This window comes from Choloepus didactylus, chromosome 7 (assembly GCF_015220235.1).
Source record: "Choloepus didactylus isolate mChoDid1 chromosome 7, mChoDid1.pri, whole genome shotgun sequence".
Taxonomy (NCBI): Eukaryota; Metazoa; Chordata; class Mammalia; order Pilosa; family Megalonychidae; genus Choloepus; species Choloepus didactylus.
The window spans coordinates 112,760,232-112,781,527 of record NC_051313.1 but is presented as its reverse complement, the minus strand read 5'-3'; the positions used below and the strand labels follow the sequence as shown (position 1 = coordinate 112,781,527).

General features: G+C 38.0%; 1 protein-coding gene across 2 annotated transcripts in view; it reads left to right on the top strand.

Moving 5' to 3' along the window:
- Positions 1-21,296, top strand: part of DNAH8 (dynein axonemal heavy chain 8) — a 323,187-nt gene that overhangs the window by 40,335 nt on the left and 261,556 nt on the right. For both annotated transcript variants that reach the window (XM_037842901.1, XM_037842900.1), the window contains exons 12-17: positions 6,970-7,167; positions 9,181-9,257; positions 11,336-11,435; positions 12,022-12,141; positions 14,104-14,239; positions 18,083-18,270. In XM_037842901.1, the coding sequence (XP_037698829.1) occupies positions 6,970-7,167; positions 9,181-9,257; positions 11,336-11,435; positions 12,022-12,141; positions 14,104-14,239; positions 18,083-18,270 (819 nt within the window). The remainder of the gene's footprint in view (positions 1-6,969; positions 7,168-9,180; positions 9,258-11,335; positions 11,436-12,021; positions 12,142-14,103; positions 14,240-18,082; positions 18,271-21,296) is intronic.

Sequence of the window (21,296 nt, the reverse complement as noted above, 5' to 3'; positions counted from 1 at the left end):
CATAAATGACCGAAAAACTAGTAAATAACCTGGAAAAACTGTGGGGAGACAAACGTGACTGTCCACTCATCATCCACCAACCTGAATTGGGAGGAATGCCCAATATCGCAGCATAAAATCTGTAAGGAAAAACTGCTGACCTGCGCCCGAGAGCGGAGAGCCGAGAGCCCCTCCCTCACGGAAGCCTGGCAGTGCTAGAGAGCAGCACTCTCCAAACGAGCTAGTGTACCTCAGCCCAGCTCCAACTGGGGTTTTAATGTTAACTGCTCACTGCTCAGTACAGACAGTGAATCCCCAACAAGCAGACAGAGGCTTTTGGTGACAAGTGATCTTGGGAGAGTCGGGGGACATATCTGTCTCAGGATGGGGAGCCCAGAGGATCAGGTGCTGTCTCTGGCCAGCGGGTGAATCTGGGAGCTTTCTATCCCTTTCTCTCTCTGTGGAGAAAGCCTCAGCTGTTTGCAGCCCACAGCGCTTTGCAGTAAAGAAAGCCTCAGCCATTTTAAAATCAAAGCGCTTTGACCAGCGGAGTCAGAGAAACAAAGAACTTACTGATATGCAGATGACATCTTTGGAGGGGGCATAGCTTCCCAAGAGGAAAGGGAGGGGCCCAGCTCTACTGCCTGCCTTACCGGAACCAGACCCCAAAGCCTGGGGAAGGAGAGCCACAGGCCACACCCTCTTACACCAGCCAGTGACAGGCTGACAGGTGCACCTGCCAGGCAGAAAAAACACAGGTGTGTCAATCCTCTAAGAAAAACCATCAGGGAAACCGGATACTGAATATTTCCTCCTTCTGTGACCTGAGCCGGTTCTCGTCTGGGAAAACCTGATTGGGGTGGCCTAGGAGGTCAGATGCCTAGACAACAGAAAACTACAACCTACACTAAGAAAAACGAAGTTATGGCCCAGTCAAAGGAACAAACGTACACCTCAACTGAGATATAGGAATTTAAACAACTAATGCTAAATCAATTCAAAAAGTTTAGAGAAGATTTGGCAAAAGAGATAGAGGCTGTAAAGAAAACACTGGGCATACATAAGGCAGAAATCAAAAGTTCAAAAAAACAACTAGCTGAATCTATGGAAATGAAAGGCAGCACACAAGTGTGCCAGTTTGAATGTATTATGTCCCCAAACGCCATTATCTTTGATGTAATCTTGTATGGGCAGACGTTATCAGGGTTGATCAGATTGTAATTCTTTGAGTGTTTCTTTGAAATGCACCCCACCCAGCTGACTGGATAATTTCCATGGAGGTGTTGCTCCACCCATCCAGGATGGGTTTAAGTTGATCAGTGGAGCCATATAAATGAGCTGACATAACAGAAGGAACTCAGTGCAGCTGTGAGTGACGTTTTGAAGAGGAGCAAGCTTGCTAGAGAGGAACATCCTGGGAGAAAGCCATTTTGAAACCAGAACTTTGGAGCAGACGCCAGCCACATGCCTTCCCAGCTAACAGAGGTTTTCCGAATGCCATTGGCCATCCTCCAGTGAAGGTACCCGATTACTGATGTGTTACCTTGGTCACTTTATGGCCTTAAGACTGTAACTGTGTAGCCAAATAAACCCCCTTTTTATAAAAGCCAATCCATCTCTGGTGTTTTGCATTCTGCAGCATTAGCAAACTAGAACAACAAGAGATGAAAGACACAATGGAAACATACAACAGCAGATCTCAAGAGGCAGAAGAAAACACTCAGGAACTGGAGAACAAAACCCCTGAAAGCCTACACGCAAAGGAGCAGATGGAGAAAAGAATGAAAAAATATGAGCAACGTTTCTGGGAACTTAAGGATGAAACAAAGTACAAGAATGTATGTATCATTGGTGTCCCAGAAGGAGAAGAGAAGGGAAAAGGGGCAGAAGCAATAATAGAGGAAATAATCAATGAAAATTTCCCATCTCTTATGAAAGACATAAAATTACAGATCCAAGAAGTGCAGCATACTCCAAACAGAGTAGATCTGAATAGGCCTACGCCAAGACACTTAATAATCAGATTATCAAATGTCAAAGACAAACAGAGAATCCTGAAAGCAGCAAGAGAAAAGCAATCCATCACATACAAAGGAAGCTTAATAAGACTATGTGTGGATCTCTCAGCAGAAACCATGGAGGCAAGATACTGAAAAAGAAAAACCACCAACCAAGAATCCTATATCCAGCAAAGCTGTCCTTCATATATGAGGGAGAGCTCAAAATATTTTCCGACAAACAGACAACGAGAGACTTTGTGAACAAGACACCTGCCATACAGGAAATACTAAAGAGAGCACTACAGAGTGATAGGAGAAGACAGGAGTGCGTGGTTTGGAACACAGTTTTGGGAGGTGGTAGCACAGCAATGTAAGTACATTGAGCAAAGATAACTATGAATACGGTTGAGTGAGGAATGTTGGGAGCATGTGAGACACCAGAAGAAAGGACGAAAGTTAAAGACTGGGACTGTGTAACTTGGTGAAATCTAGAGTGTTCAACAATTGTGATAAAATGTACAAATATGTTCTTTAACGAGGGAGAACAAGCAAATGTCAACCTTGCAAGGTGTTAAAAATGGGGAGGCATTCAGTGTAAACTAGAGACTGTAACTAACAGAATCATTGTATTGTGCTTCCTTTAATGTAACAAAGGCCATATACCAAAGTAAATGCAGATGGGAGGGAAAAGAGGAGGCATGTTAGACACTTGACATTGGTGGTGTTGTCTGACTCTTTACTTTGATTTAAGGTTATTTTTCCTTTTGCTGCTTCCTAGCTGTCATTTTTTTTCCTGTTTCTTTTGACTCTCCCTCCCGCCTTGTGGAAGAAATGTAGATGCCCTTATATAGATAGTGGTGAAGGTGATGAACACATAAATATGTGACCATACAGAGAACCATCGATTGTTTACTTAGGATGGAATGTATGGTGTGTGAACAAAACTATCTTAAAAAAAAAAAATGGGTTGATGACAAAACCTCGAGGGCAGTATACTGAGTGAAATAAGGCAGATGCATAAGGACAAATATTACAGGGTCTCACTGATAGGAACTAATTATAATGTGTAAACTCATAGACATGAAATATAAGGTACCAAGATATAGGACGAGGCTTAAGAATGGGGAGCGGTTGCTTAGTATGAGCAGAGTGTTCAACTAGGATGAACTTAAATGTTTGGAAATGAACAGAGGTGTCGATAGCATGATGTGAGAATAACTGACAGTGCCAAATGGTGCATGAATGAGGTGGAAAGGGGAAGCTCAGAGTCATGTCACCAGAAGGAAAGTTGGAGGTCAAAAGAGGGGAATGTATAAAACTGAATCCTATGGTGGGCAATGTCCATACAAATATTAGAAATCTCTTCCACAAACCAGAACAAATGTATGACAATACAATTAGAAGTTAACAATAGAGGGGCATATAAGGAAGAAATATATACATGTTGCAAACTACATACTACAGTTAGTAGTATTTCGACATTCTTTCATAAACAGTAACAAATGTACTACACCAATGCTACGAGTCAACAATTGAGGGGGGTTGATTAGGGATATGGGAGGATTCCAGTTTCCTTTTCTTTTTTCTTTTTTTTTTTTTTTTCTTTTTTCGTCTTTCACTTTATTTCTTGTCTGGAGTATTGAAAAGGTTCTGAAAATTGAACAAAAATTAAGTGTGGTGATGGATGCACAGCTGTATGAGGGTACCAGGGGCAACTGATTGCATACTTTGGATCTTTGGATAATTGTATGGTATCTGAACAATCTCAATAAAAATTTAAAATAAATAGATAAATAAATAGTAGGAAAGGGAAAAAAAAAGAACACCCAAAACAACCCATCCCTCCACCCCCCTATTACTCATTTACTTTTTTGTCCCCATTTTCTATTCATCTGTCCATACACTGGGTAAAGGGAGTGTGAACCACAAGATTTTCACAATCACATAGTCACACCATATGGTTATACACTCATCTTTAAGAATCAAGGCCTCTGGCTTGCAGTGCAACAGTTTTGGATATTTCCTTCTAGTTATTCTAATACAACAAAAACTAAAAAGGGGTATCTATAATATGCATAAGAATAACCTCCAGAATGACCTCTTGATTCCATTTGAAATCTCTCTGCCCCTGAAACTTTACTTTCTTTCATTTCTTTTCCCCCTTTTGGTCAAGAAGGCTTTCTCAATCCTACGATGCTGGGTCCAGACTCATACCTGGGAGTCATGTCCCACATTGCCAGGGAGATTTACACCCCTGGGAATCATGTCCCATGTAGCAGGGAGGGCAGCAAATCCACCTGCCAAGTTGGCTTAGGCCACATCTGAGCAACAAAAGAGGTTCTGTGGCTCTGGGGGTGACTCTTAGGCATAATTGTAAGTAGGCTTAACCTCTCCTTTGCAGTAGCAAGCTTCATAGGGGCAAGCCCCAAGATCGAGGGCTTGGCCTACTAAATTGGTCGTCCCCAATGTTTGTGAGAATATAAGGAATTCCCTGGGTGGGTAAATTTTAATATTACCACATTTTTCCCCAGTCCTTTAAGGGGGCTTTTCAAATACATTTTTATCCTCTGCCCAAATTACCCTGGATGGATTGGGGTTTCACACTAACCTGTACAAACAAACCAGATCTCACTCTCTGTCAGTTCTCCTTTTAAAGCCATCAGCTGATCGGACAAGACTTCTCTCATTGTAGAAGGCAATCTCCTCAGTTGATTGTAGCTGTAATCAGCCATAGAAGTAATCAACTTACCAATGATTTAAGTCCACGGAATGTTCTCACACTAACAATCAGGCCAGTGCTTGCTTGACCAAACAACTGGACACCAAAACCTGGCCAGGTTGACATATAAGCTCAACATCACAGTTGGGTAGCTGGTATTGCTGGAGGGAGATTTAAGGAACTGAAGCTAGTATTGGTGGTGGGTAGTCTCTTATTCAGTGGGTGACACTGAGATGAGGGAATCATAGAAGGTTGAGAATTGGAAAAGGTTGGAAAGCAAATACAACAAGTTGTTTGTCAATATAGTGAGGAGTCAAAAATTGATAAAAAAAAGAGCTGGTGAAAAAGCCAGGACCATGATAAACAAGCCAGGAGCATGGTCATGGTTAATTACCATGACTGGCTTTTATGTTATTGCTTTGTTGTATGAAGGGCGAAAGGGGCTGGCTGAGTTTGAAGGGTTAAGCATGGGGGTTACTACCAGTTCTTCCTCAATATGACCTCTCAGCCAGCCTATGAACAGAATAGAGGTTTGGAGCTGGCCATGTTAGTGACAGGACTTCCACCCAGTCTCTGACTGTTGGAGCTAGATGGGGAGGGTGTTTTGGTTTCCTAGAGCTGCCAAAATGCAATATACCAGAAATGGGTTGACTTTTACAATGGGGATTTATTAGCTTACAAATTTACAGTTCTAAGGCCATGAAAATGTCCAAATTAAGGCATCAATAGGACCATACCTTCTCTGAAGAAAGGCTGCCAGCATCTGGGACACTTCTGTCACATGGGAAGGCACATGGCTGATGTCTGCTGGTCCTTTTCTCCTGGGTTTCATTGCTTTCCGCTTCTGGCATCAGTGGCTTCCTTTCAGCTTCTATGGGTGTGTCCTTGTCTCTCAGCTTCTTTGGGGTTTCTCTGAGCTCTCTCGGCTTTTTCTGAGTGTCCATTATCCTCTTATAAAGGACTCCTGTAACAGGGTTAAGACCTACCTTGAATGGGGTGGGTCACATCTCAATTGAAATAACCTAATCTAAAGGTCCCACCTATAATAGGTCTGCATCTACAGGAATGGATTAAAAGAACATGGCCTTTTCTGGGGTGCACAATAGCTTCAAACCTCCACAGAGGGTAAGGAGTAGAAGGCAGTCTTAGCAGGTTAGAATAACAGTGGAGGTGCTAGTGTGAGTTCTTCAATTGTTTTTGCTTTTTAGTGTAGATAAGTGAAGTGTATGTGTTGGGAGGAGGCCCAGATATTATTTCAACTTGGACATGATTCCCCTCCTTTTGTTTCTGTGTTTATATAAAGCATATGCAACAGTATATGATAACAACAGTATATCATTCCCCTAAATGGCCTGTATCTCCTCTAGGTTTGGAATGGCTTCTAAGATGACTACGGTTTTTGGAAGTATATGGAAACAGTAGAGTAAGAGCAACATTTGCTCTGAAAATGGTCATCTGGGTTGACAGGTGCAGGAACTTTGTATGAATTCTGTTGGCTGTGAGGGAAGACCAGTTGTGTTGTCTTCATGTAGTGTAGAATTTGGAGGACTTTCCTGAGAACAGGTTTATTTTAAGTCTGGCCATCAGACAAATGGGTCAGCCCTGGAGTGCTTTGGGCATTGTTCTCTAAAGCGGGAATGTAAATAGGGACTTACTGATGAAGATTAAGAAACTGAGTAGCCTGTGGGCATGAAAGTTATTTTTGGTAAAGTAGGTGGTATTGGTATATTGAGATGCAGACAGCCAGTACCAAAATAAAGTACGTTGTGAAGGTTTCCCAGGGCTCTTTAGTGGTCAGAAGTGGTTGCACCTGTCCTTCATGTTTCTTGGACCTGCCCTTCACCTGAGTGCAGGTGTCATAGGGTGAGCATGTGTGGATATATGGTAATCTTTACATATCAGAACGTAATTAGGGCCACAAAAAATGGTAAAGCCTTTGAATCCAGTGGCATGATTTTCAAAGAATTCTTGAGAACAAAAAGATGAAGCTGTTTAGATATCTGCAAGGGCTTTTACTCAAGTCTCTTTTCCTCTTGAAAGACAAATTCTGGAAAATGATACCAGGGAGGTTTTGAACTCTATCTGGATGTGATAGAACGTCATCTGTCTTGCATAGTTTCAGAAGAATAATGACTGATGACAGAGATTTGTCTTCTAGTTTATCTCCTTTGGTTTTATCTAGGGCCTGTTTATTGGTTTGTGTTTTTCAGTCAACAATTCATTAAGAGCTTAGACTAGGGAGGGTTGTTAATATCTGATTTTCTTTTTAAGATTACAGAAATGATAATGATTGTGCAAACATATTCTGCCTTGAGTAATTCTACCATAGAGGGAATAGATATTATGGCAATAAAATTCAAAAATATCTATCAAGGGGTTAAAAAGAAGCAATATGACATTCTGGATCCAAGAAGGACAGAATTTGAAACAGATTTCTTAGACTTCATGTCAAAAATCAATGGTTTAGAGGTAAGCAATTAAACGTACTTTTACTTCAGTAAAGCGGAAATGTAATCAATAGGAATGGGCATTCATGTATTTACTATTTCTTTTGTTATAAATTACTCTTACTCTTTCAAACTGATCAAAAATATTTACCAGTTCAAAAATATTTGCCAAATTCAATCCACAAATGTGAATAATTTTTAACTGTTTTACAAAACATTTCCCATCTTTTAAGTGAAAAACAGGAGTATTCAATAGAAAATAGCAGTGAATAACTAGAAGCTTGAAGGACTTCTGTAGCTACGGTTCATTTTTTATTTACATTAAAATTTGCAGTTGATTCTTATTGTACTAAGAAGCCCATGTCATTTTTCCAGTCTAGGGGTGAATTTGTAATCCTTCCACTTTGTTTTAAGCGTGAAAAGATTTAAGAACAGATTAGGAAGGTGGATCCCACTCCCCCTTGCAACTCTCCCTCCATTCTGTCCGTATTCTCTTCTTCAGCTAGAGAGGACAGCTCTAAAGGCCCTCCTCTTCTGTGTCAGTAGACCAAGGGCACCAGAGGATGAAGAGTAGGTAAAACTGCTTTCAGGTGAGACTGTAACCCATTGCTCTCTGACCTTTTGGGGTTATGTGGTCACGGTTACTCTCACTGAAAACTACTGTAGGTCCAGGATTAGCCCTAGGGGATGGTCTCCTCGTTGCTGCAGAATGCTCTGTAGGTGCAGGGGAGGACAAGAATATACTCTGTCCACTTTCTGCCTCCGAGACTCTTGGCATGATGGTGAGTTGTTAGATTTTTTTAAAAACTCTTTAAAGCCACGTTAAATGGAATCTGGGCAATATACATAAGATGTATACATAAGAAGGATCCTAAAATTCTACCACTCTAACAAAACCACTTTTCTTTTAGTTTTTGGAAGTTAGACTATTTGATATTAAGATACATCACTTTTTAATTATTACTTCTAGTGTTTGGCTAAATGGGACAGAGTGGAGATTGCTTCCAGAATGCTTTAGGGGTTAAATCTTTATGGCAATGGGAATCTGGTTTTAAAAAAAAAAAACTTGTTCCTTTTTAAATTCATTTTTATGATTTTATTAATGAAAATATGTTATAAAGGTGTTACTGTGGTCTTAGATGAAAATAGTAGCTTCCAATAAATTTAGAAGACATATTTAAATAATTTGCTTTAGGTTTCAGTGCTTTAATTTTCCTTCCTTTTCCTATGTTTGATTAATGGGTGTGGTATACATTAATGAATCAGACTAATATGGCTCTATAAGTAAAAGTAATTTACAAAAAAGAAAGCTTCAGTTACATCGTTTGGGTTTCTGGAATTTGCGGTTCGTTGCCAGAGATAGTGGGAGTTTTGGGAAGAACATTTTCTGCTTCTTGTTCTTCCTTAGCAGTGGCAGAGAGGTTTCTGAGAGCAACAGTGTTTAGAAAATGACACGTATGGGCCATGGGTGTCTATAATGTCATTACCTTGGTCTACCAGCATGCTTTGAAATTCTAAATATCCCGAAGAAACATGTTTGGTAAGGGATAGTCACTCCTTTCATGAATTCTCTATCAGCAATATCCAGTAAACAGTGAGCCTCATATTCAAGCCACAAATGTAATTTAAGTTTTTCTAGTAGCCATATTAATAAAAGTAAAAAGGAACCGGAAATATTAACTTTAATAATATATTTTATTCAACCCAAGACAACCAAAATATTTTAATTTCATCATGTCATCTATATAAAAGTCATTAATGGGATGTTTTTCAATTTATTTTTCATACTTAGTCTTTGAAATCCAGTGTAAACTTTACACTCACAGCACATCTCACTTCCAAGGAGTAACATTTCACGTGCTCAGTAGCCACATGTAGCCAGTGGCCACCTGTGTTGCAAAGCAGGGCTCTAGATACTTAGCTGATGGCTATGTTGAAGGCTATTGCCATTCTGTAGGAAAAGCATTCATTATTGTTAAACAAAACTAATATCCTTAATACCAAAAATTGTTTAAATATTAATATTTTATTTTAGATACAGATACAGGCTTTTATGAACATTACTTTTGGAAAAATCCTATCTTCTCAGCAGGCTCTTCAGTTGCTTCAAAGGTATTTAAAATGTTTTAGACAGAATTGTTTCTAGTGAGATCACTTTAAATCTGAAAATACAATTTCTGATAAGGTGTTTTTGAAAATCTCTCCAACATAAACCTTAGAACTTCTACACATTAAACTTTTAATTACCTCTAAATAGAATGGTGAGAATTTGAAACAGTATGATATTTTTCATTGTACCATTTTATAGCAGAAAGTCTGTCCATTGGAAAATGAAATTGTTTCACCTGTTTTTTTTTCCAGGTATGTAATATGTTTGAGGTTAATTTCATAGGTGTAACTGGAAAGGGAACAAATAATGTTTAATGCTACAGTCTGAAAGAATTTGAATTTCTAAAAATAAAATTATCTAAAATAGCAGATCTCAAAACACTCCATTTCCCTACCCAAGGACTCTTGCATCCTCCTTTCCCTCAATTCCTGACAGCAGTGCTTTTCTAACAGGCAAGAAAGTGCCAATAAGAGGGACAATGAGCCGGGAAAGAGGCACTTCTCTTCCAGAGTCTGGGGTCGTTTCATGACCCTTTTGAAAATGTGTCAGGGATATTTTGGGAATTTCCCCTGAGAGTAACAGGCATGCATTTGGCTCTGGCTGCCACAGATTCATGTTTTCAAAATAATGGATCATACCTGCCCCACTTACCTCTTATAAGGCCATTGTAAGAGTTGAAGCAGCCATATACAGATGGCAGGTACCATGTTCCTGGTAATCTCTCTGTCTCTCTTTTTAAGTGTGTACTGTGCCAGTATCAATTCATTTTATTATCAGAACATCATCATGTAATACTTCTGTGCATCATTTTGTCTCTCACTGGAAACACTTTCTGACTTACTCTTTTTTTCTTTTAAATTCAGTTTTATTGAAATATATTCACATACCATACAATCATCCATGGTATACAATCAGCTGTTCACAGTACGATCATATAGTTATACATTCATCACCACAATCTATTTCTGAACATTTTCCTTACATCAGAAAAAATCAGAATAAGAGTAAGAAAATAAAAGTAAAAAAAGAACACCCAAACCATCCCCCCATCCCACCCTATTTGTCATTTAGTTTTTACCCCCATTTTTCTATTCATCCATCCATACACTAGATAAAGGGAGTGTGATCTACAAGGTTTTCACAATCACACTGTCACCCCTTGTAATCTACATTATTATATGATCGTCTTCAGGAGTCCAGACTACTGGGTTGGAGTTTGGTAGTTTCAGGTATTTACTTCTAGCTATTCCAGTACATTAAAACCTAAGAAGTGTTATCTATATAGTGCGTAAGAATGTCCACCAGAGTGACCTCTTGACTATTTGAAATCTCAAAGCCACTGAAACTATTTCATCTCATTTTGCATCCCCTTTTGGTCAAGAAGATATTCTCAATCCCACGATGCTGGGTCCAGATTCATCCCCAGGAGTCATATCCTCGTTGCCAGGGAGATTTACACCCCTGGGAGTCGGGTCCCACGTAGAGGGGAGGCAGTGAGTTCACCTGCCAAGGTGGCTCAGTTAGAGAGAGAGAGGGCCACATCTGAGCAACAAAGAGGTACTTGGGGGGGACTCTTAGGCACAATTATATGCAAGTTTAGCTTCTCCTTTGCAGTAACAAGCTTCATAAGGGCAAGTCCCACAATCGAGGGCTCAGCACATCAAACCACCTGGCTTACTAATTCTTTATTATGATTATGGCAAAGGTCCATTCAGTATGCTCCCCTCTATCTTTGCTAAGTCAACTCCCCACTCATGTTTTAAAATTCAATTTAAATGTCACATTCTCAAGGAAGTCTTTCTTGACTCTCTGTATTTAGCTATTCCCCTGTTATATGCATTCCTGGCACCCTTGTAATTAAAATAATTATTTATGCAACTCTTAAGGGGTAATTGCCTTCTCCATAGGATAATGGAGGGCTGGGACCACATCCATTTTGCTCATCACTGTCTCCTATCACAATGTCTGAGGCCTGGTATGAATATTTGTCAAATGAATAAATGGATATTTAGTACTGCAGCAATAATTCTTAAGTTTATTCCTCATTTATTTTTTAATTAATCATGTCAATTACTTTTAGATTTCAGAAGTTGAACATTCCCTGTCTTCAATTAGAAATACACCACACAATTGAGCGTATTCTTCAGTGTTATGTGGCTGAACTTGAAGCTACAAAGAAGGCAAGCAGCATATTTATAAGTAGAATGGTACATTGGTACAAAAGGAAAATATTTCTGAAAGTATTTGGCATCATTATCTTGTGCCAAGCTTTTCAGAGCAATCTTTTCACTGCTATGTACCTTTGACACTCCCCCTATATGTGGGAAGGCGCTGACAGTGTATGTCTCTGGATAGCCAGATTTACCTCTTTGCTCTTAAGAGCCGTCTTTCCATAACAGTATCCAAGTGTACATAGCAATGCCCATTTCAGTTAATATTTTTGTGTATGGAAAGAATATTATGACAGATATAATGCAGCTATGTACTTCCTCTTTTGAATACCTCCTTAAAAATCGGAATAAGGGCAGAAAAAATATACATGTGATGGGAAATAAGGGGGAAGAGAGAATTCAGTGTGATATATTGTAAATATCATAATTTCTGAGCTTCAGGTTATCATCTCTGAAGTACATTTATATATTTATTGATCACATACTGTGCATAAAACATGCAAATAATGGTGAAACAGCAGTACAAATATAGCTACTTTTTTGCCTTCTCCATTGTAATGAATTTCAGACATTAACATCAGCTCTTTAATTACAGCTTTATCATTCTCAAAAAGATGATCCCCCTCTTGCTCGCAATATGCCTCCTATCGCAGGAAAAATACTTTGGGTGAGGCAGCTCTATCGCCGGATAAGTGAGCCCATCAATTATTTCTTTGTAAGCCAGAAATTACATTTACAATATGTGGATTATAGTGATTTTAATACAAGAAATATATTTTATCCAGTAATATTTGTGTCCAATAAAATAGTTAGAGCCAATTCTTTTACCAGGCAAAGAAAATTTAGTTTATAAATATGCTTGAGATAGACTAAGCCAATTCTTTCATGTTTGATAAGCAAGTTTAATTACAGTTATCTTGAAGGCAGTGAATCTTATAACTTTATGTCTTTTTATAACTCGGGACACGTTATAAAGTCTGTTTTAAAAATAGCTGTTTTGATAACATAATAAAGTACTTCTATCTGTGGACAGATTGGTCACTGATATGTTTAAGTGAAGGTGAGGATATACTCAAAGAATATAGTCTTATTTGAAGGATGGAGACCTTTGGCAGAATATCATAGAATATATTCACCTTCTGTAGCCTTAAGATTATAAAATTTGTTAAAAGTATCAGGATGGTCTTAGGCCCTGTTGGCATTTGGAAACTACCAGTTTGTCTGTATTGTTTTTTGTTTGTTTTAAAAGACAGAGTTAACAGAGCAGAGCTGGTTGCCTTGGTGTTGTGTCTTATACCTAACTACAGAACAAAACTACTTGTTCTAGTTTGCTAATGCTGCCAGAATGCAAAACACCAGAGATGGATTGGCTTTTATAAAAGGGGGTTTATTTGGTTACACAGTTACTATCTCAAGGCCATAAAGTGTCCAAGGTAACACATTAGCAATTGGGTACCTTCACTGGAGGATGGCCAATGGTGTCTGGAAAACCTCTGTTAGCTGGGAAGGCACATGGGTGGCGTCTGCTCCAAAATTCTGGTTTCAAAATGGCTTTTTCCCAGGACGTTCCTCTCTAGGCTGCAGTTCCTCGAAAATGTCACTCTTAGTTGCACTTGGGGTATTTGTCCTCTCTCAGCTTCTCCAGAGCAAGAGTCTGCTTTCAACAGCCATCTTCAAACTGTCTCTCATCTGCAGCTCCTGTGCTTTCTTCCAAGTATTCCTCTTGGCTGTAGCTCCTCTTCAAAAGTTCACTCTCAGCTGCACTGAATTCCCTCTGCCCATCAGCTTATTTATATGGCTCCACTGATCAAGGCCCACCCTAAATGGGTGGGGCCATGCCTCCATGGAAATTATCTCATCAGAGTTATCACCCACAGTTGGGTGGGCGCATTTCTGTGCAAACAACCTAATCCGAACTTTCCAACTTAATCTCCATTAATATGTCTTCCCCGTAAGATTGCATCAAAGAATATGGCTTTTTCTGGGGGACATAATGTATTCAAACCAGCACACTACTATAAAACAATAGTCTCCCAAGTAATTTTATTATTTAAGCATTATTGAATATTAAGTTTCTGTTTGGCTGCCCTAATTTATTTCATTGTTCTGAATATTTAAAAAAATGATGAGTTAGAATCCTGGCCTTGGACAAGAGCTGGAGTGGAAACTCCACTGCTGATAGATCCTATAGTAGGGCAGAGATTGCCCTGTTTGACATATGGGAATTGAAACCTAAAATTTTCAATTTTTACATCAAGAAGTTTGGTTTCTATTCTTTGATATATAATCAATTTTTTTTTTTGCTGGAATTTGGGAATTTGACTGACACTTAGAAGATCTCAGTTCAGAGAAATCAGACGATTCTACCTTGTCCAGAAAAGTAGGGAGGGGATAGAAGGTAGAGCCTCTTAATGCCTGGAACTAGCTGTGGGGCTAGAGACCTCACTTTTTCAATCCCTTTTTTTTTTTCTTTTCTAATTTCCCCTTTCTACTGATAATTTTTTCTCTAATTCTTTTTCTAGCTTGTATGATCTTCCCCATCTCTGTTTTACTCTAAGGCAAAATCTAAATTGGTAGTGTAATTCTTTATTGTCATTTAAAATATATACAGTTTTACAGTTTGGATGTGAAAATAATCAGCAATCTTCTTAAATTTTCTTTTCATTTAAAAAAACAGAAAAACTCAGAAATTTTGTCAAGTTTGGAAGGTAAAGCTGTCATTCGTCAATATAACAAAATTTCCTATGTTCTGGTGGAATTTGAGGTGGTCTATCACACAGCCTGGGTCAGAGAGATTTCACAGTTACAGTATGGTATGTATAAGGCTATTCAGTGGGGCTAAAAAGTGTGAGTTGGGTGATTTTGAATGAATTCATGGTTCTGGAGAACTTTTATATTCCTTTTACATACTCATAGGAAGGTTAAAATTTAGATTTGGGGATGATACAATTATTTCTTTGTTTACAGTTATTAATACTCTGATTTTTATAAGCAAAAATTGTCATGACCTTAAAGTTGACATGCTTAAACTATGACTTTCCCCTGAAACACAGTAAACATCAGGATTCATTATAGATATTTTTGCATAGATTTATGAAGGTTTTCATATTCAACTCATTCATATTTCGTAGTTTTGTCATGTTGTAGATTCATATCTCAGTCTCAGTCAAGGGAGAAAGAATTGCAGGTTGCTTGCTTGCTTCTTTCTTTCCTTTCTTTTCCTTTCTTCTTCCTTCCCACTTTCCTTCCTTTTTTCTTTTTCTTTAACTGGTCTTTGTTTTTGAGCTTTGTAAAAAGTTGTGTCTGAGTGGAAGGGGTTATGTGGTGCCAAGGCTTTGGGGCAGATTTAGGTGTGATGTTTGGGGATGGTTCTAGCCCCCATCCATCCATGCTGGCATCCCCTGGGACATTGTTGCTTTTGCGTAGACACTATTGTCAATCCATTAAGGTTCTTGCATTTAACTTTTAAGCCCTTAATCATAACCTTAACCTTAAGCTCTTATCCATAACCTTGCCCAGAAGCTTTCAACTGTAGCTCTTTGATCTGTGTCCATATTGCTCTTTGTTGCTTGGGAAACATTTTGCTGCTTCCTGTGGGAGTTTGGGGTCCATGGGATCCTGTGCAGCTCTCTCGGGCCCTTCTTCCTAAACCCTCCACAAGGACATGCCTTTACCTCCTACACCAGGCCAGATGGAGGGATAATCTGAGGTCTTTGGAGGGATAATCTGAGGTCTTTGCTGCTTTTCTAGGGCCCATCTAGGAAGTGAGGTTGGGCTAGAGCATGGGTCTCCTCTGCTCTTAGATTTCATAAGCCTCTCTGGGTTTCCACTGGTATTCCAACCCCTAATCCCCAGGATTTGGAGAGACACAAAATCCCATTTGCCACATCTGCAGTGGTCCAAGGTCATAACTGATATTTACTGTTTCCCCTCCTCCAATACCCATTCCAGATTTCCCTCACCCTTAGCACATTGGCTGGTCTGCTTATCTGGTGGGGTCATCCAGGCCTCCATCCCGAAGGGGTTTAGCACCTGGTTGTCTTTCTCTTGTCAGGCTGTGATTGCCACAGTTGGCTATTTCCTAATCTCATCAGATATGGAAGCAATGAGAAACACTCCAGTAGCTAGCTCCATATATAAAGCAGCAACTCTACCTCCTTATGACAATAAGGGCTGATTCTCCCTGCCAGTGTAGTCACTCCTTTCTTTACCTGCTGGTCTACTGCATGAGATGCCCAGGCAATGGTCAAAACTTTAGGCATGGTTTGTCCCTTGGTGGAAATGTTCCTCCCTCCAAAGCCAGGATCTCCACTTCAGCAGAGCATAGAATTGCAGGGTCAGGAAGCACAAATTCTGCAAGTGGGTCACTGGAAGTGATGGTGAGACAGGCCACCACTACTTTTGCCTTTTGGTTCCAGAACCTGTGTTTTCTCCCTGTTGGGGACCCAGCACTATATAGAGGCCATCAATTCACTGCCTACCTGCATCCTGGAGGACAGCACCACAACCCTGCAGGATGTTGTCCCCTTCTGGCACCTTTACTAGGCCATTTCAGTCTTTGGCCAGGCCAGCCTTTTCTGGGTGATATGTATGATAGGACCCTATGGATCTTGAGGAAAGCATGCTAATAGAGCAACACTCTTAAAGGAGCACCAAGAGAAACTTAAATTTCATATTACAGAAAGTACAGAAAAGAATTTTTAGCAGTTGAAATATGGAGCCCTTCCCTAGCAAAAAATAATGCCTTCCTCCTCCAGAGTCCTCCACACACTTTACCTATAGTTTTCTCTCATGAATTGTAACTTTCTTTACATTTCCAAGGATATACTCTTTATGTCTTTTTCATCTTTGTATTGCCTAAATAATGGTACACTTAATTGATTACTGTGTGCCAGGCTTTATCTAAGCACTTTATAAATACAGATTCCTTTAATCCTCATAGCCACCTACGAGGAGCTATTATCCTCATTTTTCAAATGAGAAAACTGAGGCACTGAGAGATTGACTTGCCCAAGGTCATACAGGTAATAACTGTCAGAGCCAGGATTCAAACCTAGGCAATCTGGCTCGAGTCCATGCTCTTAACCATATAAATTTCTTCTAAGAGTGCCCTGAACAAAGTCAGGCATGCTTGGGGGATCTTTCAATATTTTTAAAGTTCAATAAGTAGAGCTCAGGCAATCTTGATAAATAACAGTTTCATCAAGTTTTCTGGAAAGTTTGTTTCCCTTGAGAATGTCAGTTAATTCCTATTGGGTATGTAATATATACTCATTGCAATGGATTGATACCCATGAGAAATGGTAACAAATAAAACAAACTGTATAAAGTAAAATTATTTTATGTGAGTGTAAGCTGGGAAAAAGGAAAGCTGTGAAAGGCTTCTTGTTTGAAAGACTATGTTTAATTATATAAGAACTTGGAATAGTAATTGAGGACCTAGTATGGGCCTGCTTTAGTTGGTTGCTCTATGAAGTTTCTCCGATGGTGATTCACAAGGATTGAAACATTTGGTCAATCCTGGAACACACTTCCAATCTGTCATTATTCATTTTGTCCTTTCAAGCAGGCTCAGGACAGGCTTGAGGAAGATAGTTTTCTCTAGGTGAATGTTCAAAAGTTATTTTGGATCTTACTTGGAAGGATAAATGGTTTCTAGCTCAACCTTTAAAAAGATTCCAAATGACTTGGATAAAATTTTTAGTTGAAATCCTCCTGAAATCTGCATCATTAAGACCCATATTAAGATTTGTTTTATCTGGTGAGTAGAAGTAAACTAGCTTCAAGGGTTTTTTCAGACTATTTTATTTTACTAAAAATTTGGTGTAGCCACAGTTATATAAAGTAATGTGAGGTTTGGAAGATACTGTGACTATGATGTAATTCTCGTGTTACTACTAGTGTTTGTTAATATAAGATGTAATTCAAGCTAGTGCTTACTAGTCTGTAAGTGTTTTATTATTTTGCCTTTAGAAGTAATTCATGTTAGAATAACAAATAATCTAAAGCTACTTGGTAAGAACCATGTATTTCAATACATAATAAAAAGCATATCTAAAAATTCCTATTAATATAAATGATTTCATGTGGGGTATATTATAAAAAAAATCTTCCTCTGCATTCTAGGAGTTCCTTAACTCAATGGCATTTAATAAATATTTTTACTGACATTGAGGCTGATTATCAGAAATTCAGGTTGGAGATTTCATTCATATAAACTTCCTTAAATAAGCCAGTTTGAGGTGAAGGGTGGGAAAGGTTTTGAAATCCATGAGGTGTGTCATATTTTTGTAGTTCTGCACATCTGCCACTTCTCTCCCAGGGGCTAAATCACAATCCGTAAAAATAAATTAACCTTGTATTACAGGTCTCTTAGATCTACTCAGAAGTATTAGTCCATAGCACAAAGGCTGTTAGGTATCATTCAATTTTTTAGTCTCTGATTTCATGGCTCTGCAGACATTGTGCATTCATTTATCCCAAAGTGTTTGAGCACTGACTGCGTGCCAGGGCCTGTGCCCTACCGGTGGGATATCCAAAGATAGTGTCCCTGTCCTTAAGAAGCTGGTAGTTCAGTGGGCAAACAGAAATGTAGATAGAACTGAAAGGAGAAAAGAAGACCAGAATAAGTAACATCAGCAATTGTTTGTTTGTAGCGTTACAAGCCACGCTTTTTGTGCGACATCCAGAAACAGGAAAGTTGCTGGTTAATTTTGATCCCAAAATTATGGAAGTTGTTCGGGAAACTAAGTGCATGTTAAAAATGAAGCTGGATGTACCAGAACAGGCAAAGAGATTGCTAAAATTGGAAAGTAAATTGAAAGCGGACAAACTGTATTTGCAGGTAAGATTGATTATATATTCAAATTATTTTTTAAGGACTTTTTTTTTGTAAGAGGAAAATATACCCCCGTAGTTGTTCTGATATAGTATTGAGGAAAAATGTCTTATCAGGTTGATTCTTCATAGTTAAAATACTGACTTGCTAACAAAAGGAAACATGAAATGAGAAGATTATTAAAAATCAGATTTAGGCTTTTGAATGATGATAGTGGTGAAATAACAAGTTTTTAAAAAATATTCTTAATATTATAATTTTTAGATTAAGTACATGATATTTTCATAATATATTTAATTGTAAGAGTGCTAATAAGATGTAAGTTAATAAAATAGTCTGACTTTAAAATAACATGAGTGGATATGATTCTTCAGTAATCCACTTTGATTATTTTTTCAGTTGTTTCAGTAGTGGGACAGTTAAAATGATAAAAATAAAATGAAAGTGGCAGACAAAAACTGACATTAAGAAGTGTCAGGAAGGAAGTTAAATTAAAATGCATTCAAATCCTGAAGCATAGTTTCTAAAATGTGAGGCAAAAGTAAGTAACATCAGAATTTATTTAGAAAGCCAGCTAAAACATCAGGCTGAGTTAACCCTAGTCTTCTTTGCTTTCTCTAGGAAGTCTGTGAATAAATATTTTGGGGATGCAGGCAGATATATAAGTGAAAGGATATTGATAACAAAAGATTGGAATCCGAATCCAGTAATAGAGAACTGATTAAATAAATTATGATATATCCATATGTTGGTATACTATGCTGTTGTTTAGGAAGAACAAGGCAGCTTTCTATATACCGATATAGAGCTTTATCTAGGATTTATTGTTAAATGAAGAAAAAAACAACACACAGATTAAGGTGTATTGTGTGTAAGGTATGTGAAAAAAAATATCGTAGATTGCTCTGGGGAAAGCAACCAGAGAATGGAGTGGGAAGAAAACTTTTTTTAGTGTAATACTGAATATTTTATCCATGTACATGTTGTATATATTACTTAATCAGTAATCCCAATAAAACTTGAAAAAATTCTGAATTTAGGCATATTCTAAAGAAATAACTAGAAATACAGTAGGGATTCAAGTATAAAGATCTTCATTGCAGCTTATTTATAATAGTGAAAGCTTGGATATAAAAGTACTCAGCGGTAGGCATTTTTAAACATGAGATATAATTCACATAACATAAAATTCACCATTTTGGAGTGTACACTTCGGTGATTTTTGGTGTATTCACTATATTATTCAACCATCACCACTATCTAATTCGAAAACATTTCCATCTTTCCAAATAGAAACCCCCGTACCCATTAGCAGTCACTCTCTATTTTCACCACTCGCTTGGCCCCAACAACCACTAATCTACTTTCTACTTCTACAGAGTTGCCTATTCAAATAGTTCATATAAATGGAACCATTCAATATGTGATCTTTTGTGACTGGCTTCTTTCACGTAGCATAACATTTCCAACGTCATCTATGTTGTATCATGTATCAGTACACTTTCCATTTTATGGCTGAATAATACTCTGTTGTGTGGATCTGCCATATTTTATTTATCCATTCATCAGTTGATTGAGATTTGGGTTGTTTATACTTTGGGGCTATTATGAATAATACTGCTATGAACCTTCAGCACCCATTTTTGTGTGAACATATGTTTTCATTTCTCTTGGGTGTATACCTGGGAATGAAATTCCTGGGTCATATGGTAACTCTTTTGAACAACTGCCAGAGTAGTTTCCAAAGCAGCTATATCGCTTTACATTCCCACCTGTTATATATGAGTGTTGTAGCTTCTCCACATCCAGCACTTGTTTTGGTTTGTCTTTTCAATTATAGCCCTCCTAGTGGGTGTGAGTGAAGTGGCCGCTCATTGTGGTTTGGGTTTGCATTTCCCTGTTGGCTAGTGATGTTGAGCATCTTTTCATTTGCTTATTGGCCATTTCTATAACTTCTTTGGGAAATGTCTACTCAGATCCTTTGCCCATTTTAAAAAATGTATTATGTGTCTTCTGATTATTTAGTTGTAAAAGTTCTTTATATATTCTTTTGTCAGATTTATAATTAACAAATATTTTTTTCCCATTTTGTATGTTGTCTTTCACTTTCTTGATGGTGTCCTTTGAAGCACAGAAGTTTTCAATTTTTTTGATGTCCAATTTATCTATATTTTTTCATTGTGCTTTTGGTATCCTATCTAAGACACCACTGCCTAATCCAAAACCACAAAGATTTATGCCTGTGTTTTCATCTAAGAGTTTAATAGTTTTAATTCCTACCAAAATAGTTTTAAAGTGTTATTAAAATTTCAGAGAAGCACAGGCATTGTGGAAACCTTGGATTGATCATCAAAAGACCTAGAGTCTTTGTGCAGTTGTATCTTGGGAGGCCCAAGTGTCAGCATACTATTATCAATCAGTGCTAATATAATTTGCATTGCATGTTAGGATTTTGGTTACCATCGAATGATATTGGTGAAAGTCAGAGTACTTTGCCAAGAGTCAAGTGTACATGAAAGCTAAAGGACAATATATCCCCAACTATGGACAACAGAAAAAGAGGAAAGGAACTAAAGGAACTAGTAAATTTGAAACTATTTAGTAAACATTGAAATAGTTTAATATTATTAATTTAGGGAAGAATTAACTTGCATACAAATCTCCCACTACACAGTATAACACACTATAGAGCAGTATGAAATAATGGTTCATCTCTGAAGAATATTTAAAAGAAAATAGCAAAGCTTATGAATTCTTATTTTGTGGGGAAGTTAAATTTATTTCAATTCAAGAAAACAAGTGTGGCATCAAGTGATAACATGACTGTGTTATAACATATCAAAAGACAAGTAAGATAAAGGGGAAATATATAATATCAGACATCACTAAAAGGTAATTATTCACACTATTTAAAATAACATAAGCCATGAAAGACAATTAAAAAATAAATATCAAAAATGAAAATCTAGAAAGCTCCATGGACTTGTTTAAAGGGGATCCTTCAGTGATTTACAGGTGAGGGAAAAGTACAG